Source organism: Tiliqua scincoides, chromosome 1 (genome assembly GCF_035046505.1).
Source record: "Tiliqua scincoides isolate rTilSci1 chromosome 1, rTilSci1.hap2, whole genome shotgun sequence".
Taxonomy (NCBI): Eukaryota; Metazoa; Chordata; class Lepidosauria; order Squamata; family Scincidae; genus Tiliqua; species Tiliqua scincoides.
The window spans coordinates 205,749,067-205,772,528 of record NC_089821.1 but is presented as its reverse complement, the minus strand read 5'-3'; the positions used below and the strand labels follow the sequence as shown (position 1 = coordinate 205,772,528).

Here is a 23,462-nt window from a genome sequence, read left to right as displayed (position 1 = left end):
CACAAACCCTGACATCGACCCACTCCTCTTAGCATTTTGACTTGTAAAGAATCCTCTCCTTAACCCGTTGGTGTCTTCTCTGCTCTGCTGGGTTGATCTGGTGATGTTTCTGATACCCTTCCCTTTTATCTTGGGGCTTTTAGAAGCTGTGAAATGGCTTTGAATGTGGTATGACTCTGCTTGTGACTGATGGTCAGAAACATCTAAAAACTTGCCATGAAGCACATCTCTTTTAGATTTTTAAGTATATCTTGCATGGAGAAGCTACAAAGGCCCTATCTGTCAAACTGGGGGTCCTCACTTTCCACCCTGTTCTCACAGCACAAGAATACCACCACTTTTCTATGGCAATAATTAGTTTTAAAATCCCTTCAGCATTTTAAAAAAGAAATAGCAGAATATAAATCTTTATAGCTCTTTATGCCATAATATCTTTTTAGTGTTTTAATAATATTATTGTTTCTATTTTTTGAACGCATGTATTTTGTGAGCAGCTTTGATTGTAATTCTGAAAAGTAGGGTGTAAATACTATGAATAATGGAAATGGAGTGACAGAAACGTCTCTCCTTCAACTACAATGGTGTTCTAATAGCATTTATTTATAGTATTTACACCCTGCTTTTCCATTATCACTCTTCTCTCAGGTCTCACCCAAAATAAAGTAGATCTTAAAACAGTACAGTTTCAAAGTAAAACACATACTTGTCAATTGCTCCTTCACTGGACAAATGCATCACTAAGAGGGTGACATGAAAAGAACCATAACGAATCATTGCGTTGGAAAGCCTGTGATCCTTTTGTATTATTGTATCCTGGAGAGCCTGAACACCACCTGTGATCTGAGACAGAACAGAAACACACACACATACACACAATGAAAAAATCACTCTTTAAAATTATTGTAGTCGACAACAAAACAAAGAAAACACAAGTGCATGTTTCATTCATCGCAAACCCTATTGAAATGAATAGGAATTGTAAAAGAATGCAACCAATGCTCCTGCACAATTTCTATGGGATATGCAGGAGATTTCCCAGTATATTGTGTTTCCTTTCAAACCTGTTCAAGTGGAGTGTGTTATTTTTCTGATTAACAGTTTTAGCCTGCTTCAGTAATCTTGAAGTTGGTGGGTATTAATGAGTAATTAGGGATATAAAGGTACTCCACATTCACATCTCCGTACTGGTTGATTCCCAGCAAAAACATGCCAAGTGCATATCACTCGCCCATGATGTGCTTTCACAAATATTTATTCCATTAGTTAATATGTAAATTTCATATAAAAGCCATAGGAGCACGCAGAATTTCCTGTTAAAATATACATATCATATAGTCGCTTAACAAAGGAAGAAGACATCTTCTTTGGGAAAGGGGGAAATTGTTGGCCTGTCCCTGGACTAAAATAAAACTTACAAATTGTATTAACAATCTATTTCTATGTCAATCTAATGGTCAGAAATGTGATTGGTTGAAATGTGGTCTGGTAGAAATTCGCTGGGGATTTTAAAATGTTACGTGCCTGACAGACAATATAGTCAGTTTACTGGAAATGCCAAAAGGCAAAGAAAGCAGAAGTCTTTCAAAATAATTCATCTCTAACATGCTCAGATAAATATTGATACTGCACAAGTACCAGAGAAATTGTATGTAATTCGATGTAATAACTTAGAGTGCAATCCTAGATTGCGCTTAAGCTGGCGCAAGGCTTCTGGGTGTCATGAAACATGCCGCAAAGCATATTTGTGCAAATGCAGGAGTTGGGGAGGCTGCTGCAAGAACACACACCGCCCTCCCAGCACCATAGGAAGCACAAGCAAAGGTAAGTTTGAGAGAGAGAGAATGAAAATAAAGAGAGAGAAAATGAAATTCTATATCGACACATTAAAAACGAAGATGGAAAAAATACTATGAATGTAAAAGATATGATTGATATTGCTAAAAACTTTTATGAAAAATTATATATGGAAGAAGGGATCTCAAGCATTATTCAAAGGAATTATTTACAAAAAAATAATGAATTAAAGATGTCGCAGCAACAAAAAGAAAGTTTAAATCAACCGATATCAGTTAGTGAGATTTCAGAAGCAATCGCTAAACAAAGAAATCAGAAATCGCTGGGTAGCGGTGGATTACCAGCTGAATTTTATAAATGTTTTGAAGAGTTGATGTTACCATTTAAAAAATTGATAGAAGAAATACAGCAAAAAGATAAAATTCCTGATACTTAGAAGGAAGCAATTATTACAGTTATACATAAAGAAGGGCTTGACAAAGAAGAGATTCAAAATTAAAGACCAATTTCACTACTTAATGTGGATCAAAAAATTTTGCAACAATATTAGCTTCAAGATTAAAAAGAGTTTTGATAAACATTATTCATCAAGACCAAGCAGGGTTCTTACCAAGAAGACAAATTAGAAATAATATGAGAAAGATATTGAACTTTTTAGAATATTATGAAATGCACCCTGATAAGCAAATGGCAATGTTTTTTATAGATTTTCAAAAAGCATTTGATAATGTGAACTGGAATTTGATGTTTTTACAATTTGAAATGATGGATGTAGGAACTCCGTTTATTGCTATGATTAAAGCTATATATAAAAATCAAACTGCTAGAATTAGAATAAATGGAGAGCTTTCAGAGGAGATAAAAATTGAAAAAGGAACGAGACAGGGATGTCCACTTTCTCCGTCATTATTTATAGTGATTATGGAAATACTTTTGAATCAAGTGAGAAAGACAGAAGAGATTAAAGGATTAAAAATAAGAGGTGAAGAATTTAAAATTTGAGGATGACTTTATGGCGATTATAGAAGAACCATTAGAATCTGCCAAAAATTTGTTAGATGTGTTGCAAGAATATACTGAAGTGACAGGACTGAAAATAAATGTCAAGAAAACGAATATCTTAACAAAGAATATGCAAATAAAGAAAACACAGGAATTGGTGGAATTAACAAATTTCAAAGAAGAAGAAAAATTAAATATTAATTCAATTAATGAAGAAAACAAGCACATTAGTGAAAGATAATTATTTGAAATTGACTGAAGAAATAAAAAGAAATTTAACACAATGGAAAGAATTGCAACTTTCATTGATGGGAACAGTTGCTGCAGTGAAAATGAATGTTTTGCCTAAAATAAACTTTCTTTTCCAAACAATCCCTGTAATTTTGAAGCAAGATACATTTAAAGAAACTAATCAAATTATCTTGAAATTCATCTGGCAGGGAAAGAAACCAAGAATTAAAATGAAGGCCTTGCGAGATGTGAAACTAAGAGGAGACATGGTGCTTCCTGATTGGTTTTTAAATTATAAGGCCGCAGCGCTACTATGGATTAAAGAGCGGATTATATTAGAAGATCAAAGAATACTTAAACTGGAAGGACATGTTCTTGAATGGGGATGGCATGCATTTGTTTGGTATGGAAAAGCAAACGAATATAAGCAATTCAATAATCATATATTAAGGAAATCTTTATTATGGATCTGGGCTAAAATACAAAGACAGATGTATACCAAAATCCCACAATGGGTGGCACCACTAGAAGCATGTACTCGGCCGAATTTACTAGAGATAACAAAAATGCTTAGATATGAAAGTTTATTGAAGAAAGATGGGCAATTAAAGACAAAAGAAGAACTGTTAAGGCAGGGTGTGGAGATGGATTGGTGGACTGGCTTGCAACTTGATTCAAAATTTGGGAAAGATAAACAAGACGGATTCTATTCAGAACAGACGCCATTTGATAGAATACTCTTAGAAACAAAAGAAAAACATATCAAAATAATGTATATGTTCCATTTGGATTTGGAGATGCATGAAGAAACAATAAAAGAATGTATGATAAAATGGGCGCAAAATATAGGCCATAATATTACATTAGAATAATGGGAACAGATTTGGAAATATAATATAAAATTTACTAGAGCAACAAATTTTAAAGAAAATGTATATAAAATGCTTTATAGATGGTACATGACACCAGTAAAACTGGTAAAAATGAATCAGAACATATCAAAAAATTGTTGGAAGTGTAAATGTGAAGAAGGGATGTTTTATCATATGTGGTGGACATGTAAAAAAATGCAAGCATACTGGAAAATGGTAAGGAATCTAATACAAGAGATTGTTGGATTTACGATACCGCTGAAACCAGAGTTATTTTTGCTTAATATCACCTTAGATATTATAGATAAAGAAAATGATGTGTATTTAGTTATGATATTAACTGCTGCAAGGATTTTATATGCTAGATACTGAAAGATATTAGAATTCCAAAGAAAGATGAATTAATAGAGAAAATAATGAATGTGGCAGAAATGGATAGGCTTACAGAGATTTTGGATCAACAGCGTAAACCGACACAGATAGAGCAACGGAGACCATTTTATGCTCGATTGAAAATGAAGTTGTAGATGTATAAGATAGGACATTTAGATGAATACATTGTATACATGATATATTATACAGGATATGATATGATAGATAAATGATATTAAGAGGTTAAACTAGAAGAAGAACAAGATTAGAAGATATGTATTGATTGATTAGATATATTGATATACAACTGCCTGCACCCTTCAACGGTATGTTTTTGTGGGGGTTTTTGTGTTGTGTATTGAGTTTGTGTTTGTTATGTGTTTGTTTATATTTGTTGTTTGTTTTTATTTTGGAAAATAATTAAAAAATTAATTTTTTAAAAAAAGAGCATTAGCTCAGTGATAACAGTGCATGCTCTATAGGCAGAACATCCCAGACTCAATCTCTGTTATCTCCAAGTAGGGCTGGGAAAGATACTTACCTGAAACCCTAGAGAGCTGCTGTCAGAAGAGACTAGACAACACTGAGCTACATGGACCAATGATCTCATTCTGTATATGGCCTTCTTATGTTCCTAATGCAAAAAGGAGGGCATGGAAGGGCAAAAGCATCTGTGCTTCTATGTCATGGGAAGTAGCTGCAAGACCTGAGAAGCCCCTAACAAAGACTTAAGTTCAAACACCTTGGGCAAATGCACAACATAAAATAAAAGTATTTCTCTTCTGAGGACCTGACTAACAGCCCATGCACTGCCAGAGCACTAGCAGGAAAGCTGGAGCCTTCCCCTGTGCACCGATGGATCGCTGAGGACCCGCTTGACAGGAAATGCCTGCTTCTCAAATATGCTCAGCCATTTTTGCTGTGCACAGAAGCAAAAGAAGAAAAACTGCTACAAAGTAAATTCAACTGTAACACTACTGAAAATTAAATCAAGCACCGATGATTTATTTTTATTAGAAATGTTTAATTTGGAAATTTCCTGACCTAAACAAAGTAAATCAGAGATATATTTTCATCCACTGGACACTACAATCAAATTAAAGGAAGTAATCCAATAGACCTCAGGAGCAAATTTCTACGTGAAACACGTGCATGAAAATAACATTTTTAAAGAAGCTATCATCAGAAAAAAAAATTTCTTTTAGCTGAAGGGAAAATCTACAACATCCTTTGGCTCTGATGCAGAGGTGTGCAAGCCAAGATCCATGCTTGCCATTTCATTCAAACAGGAGCTTTTCCATGACACACTGGAAGTTCCTTCTGACATTGGCATTGTCAGCAAACTGTTAGAAATAGCCTTCAACGTGGCATGAAAAGACTGCTATTTATGAAAGGAAAGCTGATGATCCAATACAAATCCATTTCCCCTTATGTTCACAAGATGATTCCTGAACCAGCAGCCCTGCTCCTGTGTGATCTGAGTGGCATGACCACTTTACAGTGAATAAGGAAGGGACTGGATCATCCCTACTGTTAATGCCCACGTCCACAAATGCATTAAACAGGAATTGCCAGCTCACTGCCACAGTCTTATATTACAGGGGTAGCCAAATTACGGCTTGCAAGCCACACGCAGCTCTTTCATATATAATGTGCAGCTCTCAGAAATATGTTGACTGAACTCCTTTTTACCTCACAGTTAATATGAAAGGTATATAAGGAATTTTCAAGCTTTATAGTTATTTACCCAGAATAAACTGAGAGTCCACTGGATTAAAACCTAGGTTTAATGTTCATGGTGAGGAAATATATTTAATAATTTAAATGCTTCTTAAATATTTCAGCTCTCAAGTATCTCACTTGAGGCTCTCAGACACCTGAAGTTTATCACATGTGGCTCTTACATTAAGCAAGTTTGGCTACCCGTTATATTAGAAAAACAATAATTATAATGCCAAATTTAATACAGTAACTGTTACCCTGCACATGCCTGATCTTGTCTGATCTTGGAAGCTAAGCAGGGTCAGGCCTGGTTAGTACTTGGATGGGAGACCGCCTGGGAATACCGGGTGCTGTAGGCTTATACCATAGTCTTTCGAGACTGAAGGTTGCCAACCAAATACAGTTGGGACCTCCATAGCCACTGATTTGGCATCCACTCATTTGACTCACCACTGATATGGGGGTCCATCTTTAAATGCCTTGTAACAAGGGGGAAAAAGCACCAAAATTCCATTTCCTACCTTTATGCTGTTAAACTGCACTGGTTGCAAGCTTCTCAGGGTTAAAGATAAAGACCCACTTTCTAGCTCCTCCGTTGTCGCTCCAGAATGCATTGGTATAGGCCAGTGGTTCTCAAACTTCTAGCACCAGGACCCACTTTTTAGAATGAGAATCTGTCAGGACCCACTAGAAGTGATGTCATGACCGGAAGTGACATAATCAAGCAGGAAAATTTTTAACAATCCTGAATTGTAATCCTACCCACACTTTCCCAGGAATAAGTCCCAGCGACTATCATTGTTAAAAGCATATACATAGTAGCATGTTAAAAGTACAGATCTGTACTTTTCACATACCATGGTAGCATCCATTTTAATATATTAAAAATATTGAAATGAATGGGACCCACCTGAAATTGGCTCGTGACCCACCTAGTGGGTCCCAACCGACAATCTGAGAAAACACTGGTATAGACACTATACTGTATTCAGCCACTAGAATAATTTCATTCCATTAGATTCCATTATTCACCCCATCTAGTGGCTGAATGTGGTATAACATTGATACCAATGCATTCTGAGGCAAAAATGGCGGAGCAAGAAATTTAAATTTATTTTTCCACTGATTTGGTATTCACTGATATTTTTTTAATCCACTGGGGGAACCCCAGTAGATAATGAGACATGACCTATATGAATACAAATTAATGGAAGGGACACCCGCCATGGCAAAGGATGGCTGCCCCCCATAAATGCCCCTTTCCCCACAACAGCTTCTGCTTTGCAAAATGAAATATACAGTGGGGCAAAGCACAGCATGGCTTTCCGGGGAACCTTGTCCTGTCCCATGTCCTACAAAGGAAAAGGGAACAACCTAAAAAGGCCTTGCTATTGAACCACCAAGAGACAGGCAAAGCTGAGCAAATGGTTACTTCTCCCAAACCTTTCTGCTGGGCAGGTTTCCCAAATCCCTTCTCCCTTTTCCTCTCTCTCTTCTTAGGTATTCTTTGGAAAAAGAGCAAGACAAATATTTCTGTACAATGTTATTCTTCTGTGAGAATAACACAAAATAATCATTTTTTTAAGACTAAGTCATTTTGTCCACATATGAGCCGAATAATAAAAAATGAGACCACCTTTGGATTTGTAACTGGAATGGAGATGAAATAATTTGGCTGATTTTTCTTTTTCTTCTTTATTACAGTCTCTTCTTCAATTTCCCTTCCTGTAGTTCTCTTTCTTTTCTCTTTAACTTTTGGTTTAGGTGTGCTGCTAGCTGAGGGAATAATAAAAAAAGTAATTACCCTGTGCAAACAGATAGAACAATCCATAAATGTTGGCAAGTAGAAAACTCAGACATTGTATTTTCTAGCTTATCAAAAGTATAGAGCTAAAGGTCTGAAAAGCTAACAAAGTTATGAATTTTGGCTGCAATCGTATGCACACCTATCTGGGAATAAGCACTATTCAATACAATGGGACTTACTTCTGAGTAGACATGCCTAGAATTGGCTGTTAGAAATATGTCTTTAGTTATACCCTGTGTCTAATACTAATAGTTTTTCCCTATATTAATATCCAATCTCTCCAAAATTGGTGGCTAAAACATGTTACTACAGTTCTATGTGAAATAAAAGCCATTGTTTGCAGGACCATTTTTATGGGCTAGAGCAGGTGAGTCAAACATAAGGCTCATGGGCAAAATTCACCCCCCTCCCCACTTATAATTGGGCTCTCCCAGAACCATGCTTTCAGCTGCTTTGCTTCTGCTGAGACTTTGAAAGGGAAAGATGGAAGGAAGCCTCAGAAGGCGAGGAACACTATGAGTTAAGAGGCAGACCAAGAGGAATGACAGAGGTGCTACTGAGGGTTAGGAGAGCCCAGTTATCATGAAGGCTGCCCTTTCAGCAGTGCCGCTGCTGCCAAGATGTCAGACAAGCCCTCAGTTGATGAGCTGCAAAGTGATGCTGTGGCAGAAGATGCATTGCTAGAAGGGCAGCCTGAGTGATAATTGGGCTCTCCTTGTGTAATAATTGGGTTGTCCCATATTTTGAAAATATGATCAAGATTTGCACATTTTTCTTCTGTCATTTGCAGCTAACGAGTTTACAGGTGAGAACAAAGTGCTCATTTCTGGCCATCATCAGCTTAAACACTTCCTGCTTAATGATAATTTCCAGCCTTCAGCAGATGCCTTGAATGCTATTTGTCCCACTCTATGAAAAGTTTGATAACCCTGGCCTAGAGAGCACTGAAAAACTCATATTTTTGAAAAAAGGTTTCAAGCGCTCAGAGTTACAGCATGAGAGCTTGAAAGTGAAACAACAGTGTGATTATCAAATGACTTGGTTGCTTCTAGCTGCTTTTTCCAGAAAAAAATATTTTTATAGAGAATCTAAACATAACTGCCAAACCACTGCATTCCAGTATTTTCTGGGTTATCATCTCATCTTTTTTCGGACTTCATTGGCGGAAATTTTTTTACTTAAAACGGAATTTTAATGCTACTCTATACGGTTCAGACTGGCAAAGTGCTGTTGAGGGTTCTTCCTGCTACTGGCCCTTTAATTAGTTATTTTCTGGTACCTCCTAATCACAGGCAACCTTTAAATTAGCTGCTTCCTATTTGCCAGTTAATTTTTATTTTATTTTTCAATACTGCTATTGCATCATTTTTGTGTAAATGTTTAAACAGTAAGCAACAGAGATTCTAGTTTATTGAATATCTTCTGTGCTGTACTAACAAACATGTTTGTGGTTGCAACACATGAGCATTTTGGGAGAAGTGAAATTAATAGTCAAGGACTGCAAAACCTGCATTTGGAATTGCAAAGGTCAAAGTACAAAACCTGAAAAAAACTGGCCCAAATAAATTTCTATATACATGTTTACATCACTATGGGAATCTAACTTAAAGTCAACTACCCAGTCTGGATTGAAACCTACTGTATACTTTACTTACAACTAAATTCACTCTCAGAGTCTGCTCTGGCAAAGGGCATTTCCATCATCAAGCAGTTTATGGAATCATCAGGACAGTGTGGTTCCTTTCTGAGCTTTTCCTTCCGCCCCACCATTTGACAGCCATCTGGAATACATTTGAAACAATGAATTGGGTTTTAGATTTCAAGGCTGATGAAATCATCACCAATAAAACTCTGTTCCAGGCTCACTGCTCGCCTACAAGGCAATGGTTCAAGTACAATGCCAGAGGCACTCACAAAGCAATGGCTTGTTTTTCTATATTACAATGTTAGGTTTCAGTTTTAGCATTCAATACAATTCATTAAACTGCCCCAAAATAACACATCGGTGTGCCTTGGTTTCCCATTTGAAACACACAAATAATGTGCATGTAACTGCAAAGATCTCTTTTCTGACATTGTTGCTTTGCTTTTCAAACCTCTTAACCCAGGCCAAGCCCCTGCCCCTTCTATATACGGCTAACTAACTCACAGCCCAATCCCAACCACACTTCCCTGGGAGTAAGCCACATTGACTCTGATGAGACTTACTTCTGAGTAGACATGCATAGGATTGGGCTGTTACTTATCAGTGTTTTATTGGTTTGGGGGTGGAATCGGCCTCTGTCAGCCATATACAAAACAGGTTACTTAGAAGTCATCTTACTCCTATAACCGTAATTAAAACATTATTCCTTTTCCTGCCAACCTGTAATTTTCAGAGCACCAGCAATGGAAAGAGAGCTGTTGTGCTGTAACATACCACAGACATAAATCTAACTAAAGTAAGCTTTTTTATTCTGTGGCTTAATGTTTTACTTGGTGGAACGTATTATTTTACTGCTGCTTTCATTAACTGCTTGCTCTTTTCTACTATTATTTGTAGGTATTTGTTAAAGCCATTTTGTTTTTTGTAAAGCCAGATGAACCTTCTGAGGGGCATGGGCCCAAACTCAGTGCCTAGACTGGCTGAACCCTGATGCTACCCCTATTGGTGCTGGAGTGTCGCATAGGATTGGACCTTCAATTAGGTTTAATAATTCGCCATACATTTACCTACACAACCATATTTAACATATTTGTCTCAGAGCTCTGTCAATTTGTAGGCATAAAATGAATACGTAATGTTGAAAAATAAAAAAGTTTTCAAAAAAATCTGGTAATATCTTTCAAAAACAAATACTTGCATATGAAAACTGCCAATTGCAATCTCATGGGAAAGACAACACAATTATATTTGTGTACTGTAAAGAAGCCTCACACAGGAACTTCAATGTATCCAGAAATACCTCATTACCACAGACCAGTATACAGTACTGTATTTTCAAATCTCCACAGGCAAGTGCAGACATTCCAAATTTAATTGGGGGGGGGGATTCGGCAACAGACAGACACATTATGTTTTTGTGGCATGCAAAGAAATCACTGTCTGTGAGGAGTAAAGTGAGGAGTAAAAATAAGTGAGGGGAAAAAAAACTTGATGCAGGTTATTAGTGCCCTGGATAGTGTCTCTTGGATACCTTACCATGGTGCTAGGGGAGATATGTCACCTGATTAAGTGCTAATTGGCTTCAGCATAAAGCAGCAAGGGAAGAATAACAAAGCAGAAACTACTGTATTATGGCTTTTGCCTGATAGAATGGGACAGACTTTTTTAAAATAAATAAGTGGCTGTTAACTGCAAAGTGAATTTAAAAAATGGTATTTCAGAATATTGCTTTGGCTGTGTAAGATACCAAAGGCAGGATCTCTGATCCAGCAACTCTACCCTCCATGTGGTAGGGTCAGTGCAGCTGTGGAACCGCTCCACACACATAACTACACAGGATCCTTTATCAGTCAGGAAAAACAGGCAGGTCTACTGTTCTGCATTCACTGTGTGAAAACTTGCATGGAAGCCTACTCACACCACACAAAAAAAAGAATCCCCTACAAATTGGTAAACAGACATGCACATCTATTTCTGCACATAAAGGTGAAATCATCATGCCAACATCATGTAGAAATCCATTCTGTCCTATCCACATAACTATGTATATTCTGCCAACCAGTATCCGAATCTGCCTCTATGGAACAGAATTCTGTACAGGAAAGCATCTATGCACCACCAATTTATTCATAGAAGCATTTTTTGCACAGAAATGTTTAAAAAGTTTTCAGTGCAAACTTGTAACTGTAATGTGTGAATGTAACAGACATTTGTAAGCATGCATATCATATAGCTAGTCATCAGGTAAACATGATTGGCCAAGGATTCCTGTTGAATTTGCCTTTGCATAACTTATTATATTGGCCAGGATTAAGAGCAAAAGGCAATGTTGTCAACTGAATGGCCTATAGTTAATTTCATGGGCAACTGCAGAGACAGGACGGGACAAGGTACTTGCCTGAAAATGTCTAACAAAATACAGTATCCACTTTTACCTAACAGGGAAAAAAGCTAACAGTGCATGCATTACTCAGAAGTAAGCCCTTCCTGAATTCAATGGGATTCAACTTCCATTCGTGTATAGCAGTGGTATTCAAACTGGGGTGTCGCAATGTCCCAGCCTGAGGGTCCTGGTCTCTTTCCCCTTAAGGGGCAGGGGCAGCCAGGAGGCAGGGAGGAAGCAGCGGCGCAATCCCTAGGATCGCGCTGCTCAGGGGGCTGCAGGGGCTTGGGTACACTTGCCCAAGCCTCCTGCAGCCTCCCAGGGGTGCGGGGAGCCCTGCGCAACCTTCAGCAGGGTTCCCCAGGTCAGGGAAAGTGAGAGTGGGGCAATCGTGCCCCGCCTTCGCTAAACTGGAAGCGGAGCGCGATTGCTCCACTTTCCTTTCTGACAGGGCTGCAAGGACTGGGGTGCACCCTCCAGTCCCTGCAGTAGCCATCCCTGGGTGCAGGGAGCTGTGCACGAGTGCCTGTAGGGCTCCCCAGGCCAGGGAAAGTGAGGGTGGAGAGATTGCGCTCCACTTCTGGTTTAGCAGAGGCGAGGCATGATCTCTCCACTCTCACTTTCCCTGACCTGGGGAGTCCTGCAGGCACCCCGGACGGCTGCTGCAGGGACTGGAAGGTGCACCCCAGTCCCTGCAGCCCCCTGAGCAACGTGATCCTGGGGGTCGCGTCACTGCCTTCCCCCTGCCTCTGCTGCCTCCTCCCCACCCCCGCCAAGGCTTACTGTGGGTTTCAAACTCCGAGTTTAAAAACTGCAGGTGAATAGGATTGCAGCAGATTCTGCTTGCAACAGAATCAAGTAGGTATTTTTACCATAAAACAAATTGAGCATGAACACTACAGACAACTGATCTCCAAAGAACCAGGCAAATTTGGACATAATAGTTTGTAGTAATATGCGAGACAGGAGTTACCACCAGGGAAATTCTTTAGAGTATGAGATAAACAAGTGAGTCATATTGTTGGGCAGAGATGCAGATCAACCAATTGTAGGTGCAATTCTTTCTAGATCAGAAACACCTACCTCAGGACATAATTTTTGGTTGTAACTTGCTGTACTACTTGCTGACATGTAAATGGAAGAAGACTTGGAGAACAGGTCCCTTAATGTTCTATTATGGTTCTCGGGCATTAACACTGAGGCTGCAATCCTATCCACACTTAGCTAGGAGAAACCCCCATTGACTATAATGGGGTTTACTTCTGAGTAGACATGCACAGGATTGGGCTCAAAAGCTGCAATCCTCTGTACTCTGCCTGAACTCTGTATTTTCCTTACAGATTTCACACTGAGACAAGAGTCATTCTTAAACTAATTCACTGCCTATATGTAACAAAACCAGTGTCTTGCTTTGCCAGGAAATGTGGCTGGAGTAGCTTTGTTAAAACAAGTCAGCTAAGTACTGCTAGAACTGGAGGGACTGTATCCACAGGTGTGTTCATACCCCTCTTGCAAAGAGCAGTGAATAGTTACTTCAGCAGTAAAATACTCCTTTTCAGTTGTCCTTTTTCATACAACATCCTTCAATGAATGTGGTGGGGGAGGGAAAAGCGATCAGGCCTGCAACACCCAAATTATTCGGAGAAAACTTTTTACATGTTCAGTGCTGCCTCCTGCAGACAAATGCATAACACAGTGAGCGGGTGTGTGTATTTCCAGTGGGTATACTGGATTGGGAGACATGACTAGTAGGTGCAATCCTACTCTCCTCTCATATGGTCACTAAGCGCAGGGGGAGAATGTTGGATGAAAATGGCTTGTCTGCACTGCCAATGCAATGGGACATAAACTTTTCCTAGCCCTAAACCACCTTATAGAGTATTTGTGAAGACAGAAGAAAAATCATTTTGCACCCACCCCAGGCATATTGAAGAAAGTTTTGGCTATATGAATACAATAAATAAAAGTTTGTGTACAATTAAATCATTAGTAGTTAGGTCAATCTGGACATTTAAGAGCCAGCTTGGAGCAGGGAAGCAGTAGCATGGAACAACATTTACTCATTCTTCTATGCTAATTATGCATAAATAATTGGGGTTTTTTATGGTCCTGTTTCCCACCAGCTGTTTCGTCAAAGGTTATTGTACTAGACATATCGCAAGTACAGCGTATGAATGTTCTCTTTGGCACAAACCCTCCTCCTACTTGCCCCTTTACTGCCATTTGATACTCCTGGCTCAACTGTCAATCCTTATTGCAAGGCCTTCAGATCTTGTTCTAATGTAGATTCCAAATCCACAGGGAAGGGCCTATATTGTGCTGGAGCCTCTAAGGCACCTAAATTAGTGTGACAGAATGGTAAATGGGTACAGCTGCAAATCAGGACTGCTTTGGCCATAAACACCATAGGTGACTTTAAGCAAGCCACCTAAGGTGCAATATTCACCTTACAGGGCTGTTATAAGGAAAACATTAAGATAATATACGCAAAGCACTTTGCACACTCAGAAAATGCTATATAATGCTAACTATTATTATAACCTAGCAAATCACTGATACTAAACAAATTATTGTTATTAAAAGGCTTATATTTACAGCATCTGTTTTTCAACCAAGAGTTTACAAAACAATTTAGTAAATAAGAAATAGTTCCCTGTCCCAAAAGGGCCCACAACCTACAAAGCTGCAAAAGAATCACCGGCAAGCGGCTACTACTCATAGAAAAAAACACTATGCTGGGATGAAGAGGGATAGTTGCTCTCCCCCTACTAAACATCAGAGGATACAGTGCTAGAGATTGAGTATTCCCTATCTGGAATGCTTGGGACCAGAAATGTTTCAGATTTCAGAAGTTGGAATATTTTCATATACATATCTTCGGGTTGGGACCCAATATCTTTATACCACTGAGCAGAGAATAAACAAAAATAAATAAATAAATCAAAGCAAAAAATAAAACACAGCAATACATATAGTTCTTGGCCCCATGTGGGGCATTATAAAGAATCTGCCACTGGCACATTAAGCCTGCACATGTGCCATTTTATTACACATATGTGGACGTGGGGGAAACTGGGTGTACGCAGAAAAGATATACTGCAGCTGAAGGAGGCTGAAAGGTCTTTTTTCCCTTGGGGACACTGAATGAACTTGTGTCTGTGTTCTGACTGACACAGACCCGTCACAAGAGGAGTCAAATTTTCCACTTGTGGTGTCATGTCAGCCCTCAGAAAGTTTCAGATTTTGGAGCATTTAAAATTTGGGATGCTCTGTTACCAAAAAGGGATGTTTTTGTTTAGGGGAATTATTACACTGCCCTTATTGGAACATCAGGACCTTAGGCTGGATAACAAGATGGCGTAATGCAAAGAAATTCCCTTTTGCTTAAAGAGGAGGCTGAGAGAAAAATAACTTCCAATAAAAGATTATGGTTTTATTACAAAAGAACAAAGATAAAAATAATGCACATGGAGGAATGACAGGGCTATGTTTCCTGGTCCTCCTAATAACTGAATACAGTGTACTTAGCTTTCATAGTGGTGGAGTGTGAAGTGTATTTGGTGCATCGGAAGAAATCAGAAAGAGGAAGGGGGTTGTAGAGAAGTATTTTAGGGATCCCTGCTATGCCAACCTCAGCTGCTATCTAAAGATGGGGAGAGAAGTGAAAGAGTTCAAGGTGAAGGATAGTTACCTGTCCTGTAGAGCAGTCAGAAGGAGAGAGAGAGTCCTGTGGAGAGGACACTCTGACATAACACAAGAGTTGGACCTTGGGGAGAGAGAGAGGGAGAGAGAAAGACCTCTCTTATAAGGGTTGAGAGATAGTGCCTACATGCTGAGCTGGAAGACAGATTGATTTCTGGTTGCTTAACTAAATGCTGGGTGCTTGGAGTACTGCTTTCATTTGTAAGGGCAGGAGGTCTGGCTCAGTTGGTAGAGCTGCCGCCTTGTATGCCTGAAGATCTGAGGCTGCCAGTTTGAAACAACCGGAAGTACCCGCCTTGGATTAACGTCTGAGGAGAAATCTGATTACCAAAGAAAGGCAGTATATAAATACCTGTATAAATAAATAAATATGCACAAGTAACCTGAAGTCTAAATGGGGATCTGAATGTAGGTAACAGTTATCAGCAAAAGTTAATCAGGGGGTTGATGACTGACTTCTTAGAAAGGGGAACTTAACAAAGACTGTGTGGAAAAAATATAGGATGTAGGTACAATGAATCAGAAACAGAGTTTCAACACCAAAATACAGGGAGTTCATGGAAGGCAGTTCAAGTTTGCATACACTATTGCAGAAGATGCTTAAATGGTGATTTGATTAAGACACAACAATTCCTCCCAGAATGTGTGACTATTGGGGGGGGGGGGGAGGTTGTGTAAACTAACAATGAGCTTGTGGCTTGACCAGAGTCCTGGAAATGTGGCCTGTACGCTGGGAGAACAGTTTAGCTTGCATGAAATTAGAATCCATAACAGAGCATAACAAGGTATAGAAAGAGAAAATCAAAGGACATCAAGGAAAATCAAAGGCTAAAAGACAAAAGGGGGGATTTTCATGTAACAGCTCAACCTGTAGTACTACTCCTTTTCTCTCCTTTGAAGCACACTCTATTACGTAACTGAAGATTTGTCTATTACAGGCCCTTCTCCTTGATACATCAGAATATCTTGTTAAGGTTCAGAATTAGTCATACATAAAGTTTTGATGGTGCTATAAACATACAGCTTGGACCTCAGTATCCACCAGGATCTTCCTGGATCTTCCCCCATGGATATCAAACCCTTGGACACTGAGATCCATGGGGAGGGTACAAAGGACCTCTGGACATAACTGAAAGTGCCTTCCAGTCACATCCAGAGGTGTTCTGAACTGCACAGAAGCCTCCTAACTCCTCAGAAGCTCACCCAGAGGCCTGTCAGAGGCATTCTGAGGTGTGGGAAAACCACAGGCAGTTTCCCTATGCCTCAGAACACCTCCAGACAGGACCAGAAGATACTTTTAGTTGCGTCCTGAGGTCCTCTGTGGACCCTCAGGACTCCTGATAGGAACCCATGTTGGGTGAAATCCATAGGTTCCGAACCTGTGGATAAGGAGAGCCCACTGTATACACATTGTGGTTGAGTATGCCTCTGTGCTGAATCAAGGCCAGAAACAGCCACTTCAGAAACACATTCATAAATGCGGCAAGATCTTCTTAAGATTTTAAAGCTGCAATCCTGTATTTCCCTGGAAGCCCCACTGAACACAGTGGGACTTCCTTCTGAGTAAACCCAATACAGACTTGTGCTGCACATGGCCCAAGGCTGAACATTCATGGACTGCAGCAGGTGCAGGGGCTTCCTTCTCTCCTACACCGTTCAGCAGTGTCCTGTTTATCTGGTTGATGCACCTCTCCATGTGCAAGATCCAGGGCCACTGCCGGCACCCACTGCCCAGCAACTGTGCCCTGGGGAATCCACACACACTGAAAACGGGGGTACTGTGCTGTATTGTGTTACTGTGTCGCTTTGTTTGGGCAGCTTTTTGAGCCGCTTTGAGCCATCTCTGCCCAACGTTGCGTTTACACAACAGGGACCAAAGGTGTGCGCACATCTGTGGGCTGGGCAGAAATGGGTTAAAAGGGGAGGTATATATGTTTACTGGAGGAGGAACAGGACGTGGTGAGGGGAGTGCCTGCCCAAAACTGCCTGGGTCAATGGAGCTTCCCCACATGCAGCCAGCTCTGGGATGGAGCAGACCAGAGACCAGCCAGGGGAGTCAGGGGGAGTGGGGAGGGAGCGGCTTCTCTGCGGGCTCCTCACCACTCAGCTGCGGCCACGAGGGGCTTCCTCCGGGGGGAGAGTCCTCGCCTCCTCCGGTGGCTTCCCCGCTCAGCTCCTCGGGCTCCGCCTGGCAGGGCGAGCGCTCCTGCACGGCCATGCCCTGCCTGAAGCCCCGCGGGCCGAGCGGGACTCGGAGACCGCGACCCGCCCCTGCTGCCAGGAACCGAGCGGTGCGAAAGAGCCACCGCAGCCCCGGCAACATGGCCCGCCGGCTCGCGCCTCTCTGCAGAGGTCCTAAGCAGGCAGCTACGGAAAGGCGGACGGCCCAAAACAAACCACGCGCCCGAACGTTGGAAGGCTGTTGAGGCTGGAGGGGGTTACGCCCTCGCGTGCCGGGGTACTCGGGAAACTACAAATCCCAGCATGCAACGCGGTAGTCGGGAGCCACAATCGGGCTCGTGATTAGCACCCGCCTGGGTTCTTTGGCTGCCACCCCGCAGGCAGTGGTTGCAATGAGAGCGAGTCCTGTTGGACTGCAATGCCATGCACACTTATCTGGGAGTAAGTCCCATTGGTTATAATGGGACTTACTTCTGAATAGACACGCATAGGAGTGGGCTTTTGGACTGCAATCCTATGCACACTTACCTGGGAGTAAGCCCTATTGGCTATAATGGGGCTTACTTCTGAGTAGACCTGCCCAGAATTGGGCTCAAAATCTGCAATCCTCTGTACTCTGCCTGAACTCTGTATTTTCCTTACAGATTTCACACTGAGACAAGAGTCATTCTTAAACTAATTCATTGGTTATATGTGAAGCCCTATAGGATTGGGCTTTTGGACTGCAATCCTATGCACACTTACCTGGGAGTAAGCCCCATTGACTATAATAGAACTTACTTCTGAGTAGAGATGCATAGATTGGGCTCTTAGGTCTGCAGTTAGCAAGTTGGCTCAGGCTACCACAGTCAGCCTGATCCTTTTCTCCCGAGGAACCCAATCCAACCCCGCTGCCCAAGGGGAGAGGGTGAGAGAAGGGAAGAGGCAGCAGCTGCAAGGAACAGCTGTCTCTGTGTGGCCTGGTGGGCACAGTGGGAGAGCAGAAGCAGTGGTCCCTCCCCCCTTCCTCTCTTGCTTGCTTGGGCAGCTGCAAATAAGCAGTGGAGAATGTCACCCCCTCTACTCTCTTTTTAGACAGAATTTAAGCAGGATTGAGCCCTAAGGTCAGAGTTACCAGATGCAAAGGGAGACAAAGTGCTTATACCTTTAACCATTGTATAGAAGAGGGAATTTTGGCAGGAACAGCTTTTTAAACCTTTCCATGTTGAGCTGCACATGCCAAAATTCCCTCTTCTACACAATGGTTAAAGGTATAGGCACTCTATCCCCTTGGTATCTGGTAACCCTGTGTATGGGCCCAATCCTGCCTGTGTTGCTATCCAGAGAGGGCAAACAAGCTAAATGGGCAGCTGCTTCTTGCAACAGGGTTGGCCACTCAACCTAACGAGTGAGTGAATTAGCTGCAGAGGCCTTATCCTCTATGAGTGGATGGTAGCATCTTGTCATTCCCCCTCAACCACCAAGAAGCAACTGCCTCTGCTTGCTTTCCTACATCATCTGGGGTCCAATTCCCATTATGACCCCAAAGCTACTCCTTTGAACTACCCCTTGCTTGCAGGGTAGGCGGTTGGTGTTACTGCTACCAGCAGAAGCACAATGGAGATGGGCCTGCCCACCTTAGCAGTCCCAAATTTCCAGTTGTTGTTACTGCTCTTCAGCAGCAGCTGATGGGCATCTGCTGCTGGCCCCTCCTGAAGTGCTGGGGCCTTGGCAGCTCTCTCAGTGGTGCTATCCTCTGACAACAGCCCTCGTCTCCTGCAACTCCTTTGCTACTCGTGTATCCTAGTCCTGCAGGCCTGCTATTTGCTCATTGAAACAGCAGAACTGGCTCTTGCATTCCTCAGAAAGTATAAGCATAGGAACAAATCCTCCTCTGCTAGGGTGAGGATCATGATGAATACCAGTGGGGAGGCCCAATGAATAGCTTTCTTCCTGAAACTGTGAAAGATGCAAAGTCTCTGTGGTCAGGTATTGGCAAAAGTCTAAGGGTTGACACCACGCTGTTGTGTGGGGCAGTTGTGTTCACTACAGCAGGTGCATAAAGTGTGAACCACAAATATGAGTCCTTAAGGCATTACTCAGAAAATTCCAGCCCAAGGCCACCTCCCCACTAGGTATCTGTGCTGTAACCTGGATATCTGTGCCATATCATTTCATATTGCAGGTGGGGGGCTCATGATTCAATGCAACTCCATATGCATACAAAATTAGGACATCAGTGATTGGTTTAGGCAAAAATTGCTCTGTAATGTCTAACTTTTGTCCAACACTTTTGTCTAAAATATTCAGTTGCATGACTTTCCACATGCAGTGGCACAGCCCAACTGGATCAGACCAAAGTTCCAACATTTTATCTCCTTTTGTAGTCAATCAAATCCTTCTAGGAAACTCAAAGGATGAAGGGTTTGTTTGTAACCCAGCATCTTGTATTCAGAGGCATACTGCTCCTGAACTTGGAGGAACCATGTAGCTGTCCTAGTTCATAACTGGTGATAGACCTACCTGAATTTATCTAACCTTTTAGGAACTTAAGAATTTGGTTTTCAATAATATTTTCCCTTTAATTAAATAAGATGCTATATTCTAAAAGCCAATTCTGAAGGATCCTAAGTGGTTAGAAAGCAGTCTATATATAAAGTTTATTCATGACTAACTTTAAAAGAATAAATCAGGATTGATACAAATCTCCTCCCTGCAAAAGTAAGACTTGGAAAGGAAAGTGGCAATGACTCCACACTTAGCAATGATTCAGCAGGGAGGTCCTTCTGGCAGTCTTTAGTGTTTAAACAAATTGCAGAACTAAACTACTTTTTAAGATCACTACTTTAACATTCTTTTTTACCCTTTTACTCCCATCCTGACTCTTTGGGACCTTAGATTTGCATTTTTCTTGAGCCCTTTTTAAGGGACACAGACCAGCTCAATCTTTTGGGATGCTCTAAGCCTCAGTAGTATCATCCTATATGTAGATTACTTTTGGATGGACACACATTTGTGGCAGCTAGCTAACCATACTGCCAGGGGAGGGTCACAGTCCTCTAGTGGGCAGGTCTTCCAGTGGCCAAAAGCAGAACTCCTGATCTTCAACTGGTTTGTCTATCTTTTGGCTCTTTTGCTTGTTGCCACTGTCCACCCGTTCTATGCTTCCCTTTCTGTTTACCATCGTAGTTTTTCCAAACTATTATGTGAAAACACAATTACTTCTAATTATAGCAATGTGCATGATTTCGTTCCCCTCAGTATCTGGATGATTTTAAACTAGATTTCTTTTGATTGAAGAGTACAAGTAGATACTTCAACCTGGGGAGTATAGTGGCTCAGTACCTCTGAAAGACCAGTAACCCTCAAGGTTACCTTAAGTCATGCCATGTGACCTGCCTACTGAATCAAGCAGAATAGGATCAGGATAGTGTTATTGGTGAAAGGAAAATTTAACTTGGCACATGCTTAAAGACACCCTCATCTTTATTATTTTTTTAAGTGTTGGAGGGGTGGGCTTCTTGGCATTGAAAACTGGACTGAATTCTCATGAGAGCTTGGCTCATACTGATCCTTGGTAGTATTTCTTGTCCCAGGGCCCCTGCTTGTAGCAAATTATTTCCAGACACTGTGTAGGAAAATGGCTAAGCCACATCTGGCAAGCAGGATTCATAGGACATAGGATTTACAAAGAAACATACTAATATTGGTCTGGCTCAACTAGTTAAGGAATATTTTTTTCTATAAAATATAAATAGATAGTGATGTCAGTTTTTTGTTAAAGAATATTTACTACCTAATTTTAGGCTATCTGGCTTGCACCAGTTGTTTTGGGGGCATCAATTTTGCTACCATACTCCTGAAACTACAGCTAGTAGCCACACCAGAAACCTGAGAAGGAAAGAAGGAGTTAATAAGACACTGGAAATAAGAAGGGGGAGAACCTTCATATGGAACCAATTACAGTTTCTACAAAGGATGTTCTCTCCAGAGGAAGAAAGCTAATGGAAGAGATATCTTTCTGGGAAAGTGGCAAGGCCAGTCACAAGCAACCAGCAGTGAATTGGGATAGCTTTTAAGTCCTTTTTACATGTTAAGGGGGAGGACGAACTAGACAGGATTAGCAAGTTCCTGAAGAGGGATGGTTTGGGACAGGGATGGGGTAAATGCAAACTTGTTTCTTTCAGTGTTTCCAGTTTTTTAACAGAGGGGGGAAAAAATCAACAAGATAGATCATCACAGTACTGCAACTACAACACATCTGTGCCTGCTCCTTGTTCTTCACATATGAAATGCATGCAACCATTCAAAAGTGAAAAGGGGCAGAGGGAGGAACTGGGGCTGGAGGGGGGGCAGGACCAGAGGAACTGGGTGGGAACTGGGGAGGGAGGGGGTGGGACCTTCTGGACCCACGTGGAATCTTTCAAGTGTGGGCTGCCACAAGAACCAGTGCAGACTTGAGAAGCACCATTGTGGGGCTTGGGCCTTTCCCTGGGGGAAGGGGATGAAAGAAGAGGAGACCTCTGGCAGCTGGCGGCTGCCAATAGATGCAGTGCCACTGCACCCAGCGGACAGTGACACCTTTAGGATTGGGCTGCCTGTCTGCTGCACAGGGATTTTTTTCAGTGATCTATGGATTACCTCTGCAGTTCTCAAACTCTCAGGGAGTTTGAGGACCACAGTAAGTCCTTGCAGGGAAATGGGGAAGGCAGCAATGTGATCCCCAGGATCGCATCACTAAAGAGGCTGCAGGGACTGTCATTTACTTACCAGTCTCTGCTACAGCCTCCTGGGGATGCGGACAGCCCTGCGTGACCTTCCACAGGGCTCCCCAGCCTCCAGAAAGTGGAAGCGGAGCGCAATCGCTTTGCTTTCACTTTATGAAGGCTGAGGAGCCCTGCGGAGGGTCGCACAGGGCTCCCCGCACCCCCAGCAGGCTGCTGCAGGGACTGGTAAGTAAATGCCAGTCGCTGCAGCCCCCTTAGTGACACGATCCTGGGGATCGCGTTGCTGCCTCCCCCCTGCTCCCACCCCTTAAGGGGGTAGAGGCCAGAGCCCTCAGGCTGGGGTGTTGCAATGCCCTAGTTTGAGAAGCCCTGGATTACCTTAACACATGTCAGCAGATTTTCCACATGTTTGTATGCATGGCAGGGGACCATCATGCTTTCAAAAAATGCAAGCTACGGCATGAAATTAAAACTCCATTTTGGAAAAAAGTAATGTTGGAAGCCACACATCCCCTACTTTTCAGATATAGAGTGACTCCTCCAAATCATACATCTGCAGGCCTCTGTGTGTGTGTGTGTGTGTGTGTATAAAATGCACACAGCGTTTCTTTAATCCGTGCTGTTTGGAAGTCTGTACACAAATTAAAGCATCAAGGTGGCTCATGAGAGTTGGTATGAAAGGCTGAACCTTGGAGTTCACAGGAGTTCACATGAACTGTCACTGCTGATCACAAAGGGAGGAGTCAACTTCCATTACAGTGACTGGCACACTTTACATAACACTGCAGGGAAAGGGGCTTTTAAAAGCCACTGGAGGAAAGGAGACTCATCCAAACCAAAAAGATGCTTAGAAAAAGTAGGCCAGGTGAATGGCAAGTCGGCTATCAGTCAGACAACAATACATAAATATGACGGTCTTGTTAAATGTAGATAATACAAATATATCAAGTGCATAGCAACACCTTAGAAACAATTATTTTGCCCCTTTGGACCTTTCGAATGGGATCAAAACATTTCTAAGCACCAAGAGTAGAATGTAAGGTTG

At 41.6% G+C, this 23,462-nt stretch overlaps 1 protein-coding gene and 1 pseudogene across 4 annotated transcripts in view; one reads left to right on the top strand and one right to left on the bottom strand.

Annotated features, from left to right (window-relative positions):
• Nucleotides 1-17,863, bottom strand: part of AKAP7 (A-kinase anchoring protein 7) — a 102,175-nt gene extending 84,312 nt beyond the window's left edge. For 2 of the 4 annotated variants that reach the window (XM_066614597.1, XM_066614587.1), the window contains exons 1-4: nucleotides 17,631-17,863; nucleotides 9,456-9,581; nucleotides 7,630-7,769; nucleotides 704-840 (exon numbers count right to left, since the gene is read on the bottom strand). In XM_066614597.1, the coding sequence (XP_066470694.1) occupies nucleotides 704-840; nucleotides 7,630-7,769; nucleotides 9,456-9,581; nucleotides 17,631-17,853 (626 nt within the window). In that variant the 5' untranslated portion in view covers nucleotides 17,854-17,863. Of the gene's footprint in view, nucleotides 1-703; nucleotides 841-7,629; nucleotides 7,770-9,455; nucleotides 9,582-15,519; nucleotides 15,570-17,630 lie in introns of those variants that run through there. The other 2 variants (XM_066614616.1, XM_066614606.1) reach the window with 2 other exon arrangements.
• On the top strand, nucleotides 6,233-6,352 carry LOC136637711 (5S ribosomal RNA; annotated as a pseudogene).
• Nucleotides 17,864-23,462: the final 5,599 nt, after the last annotated feature.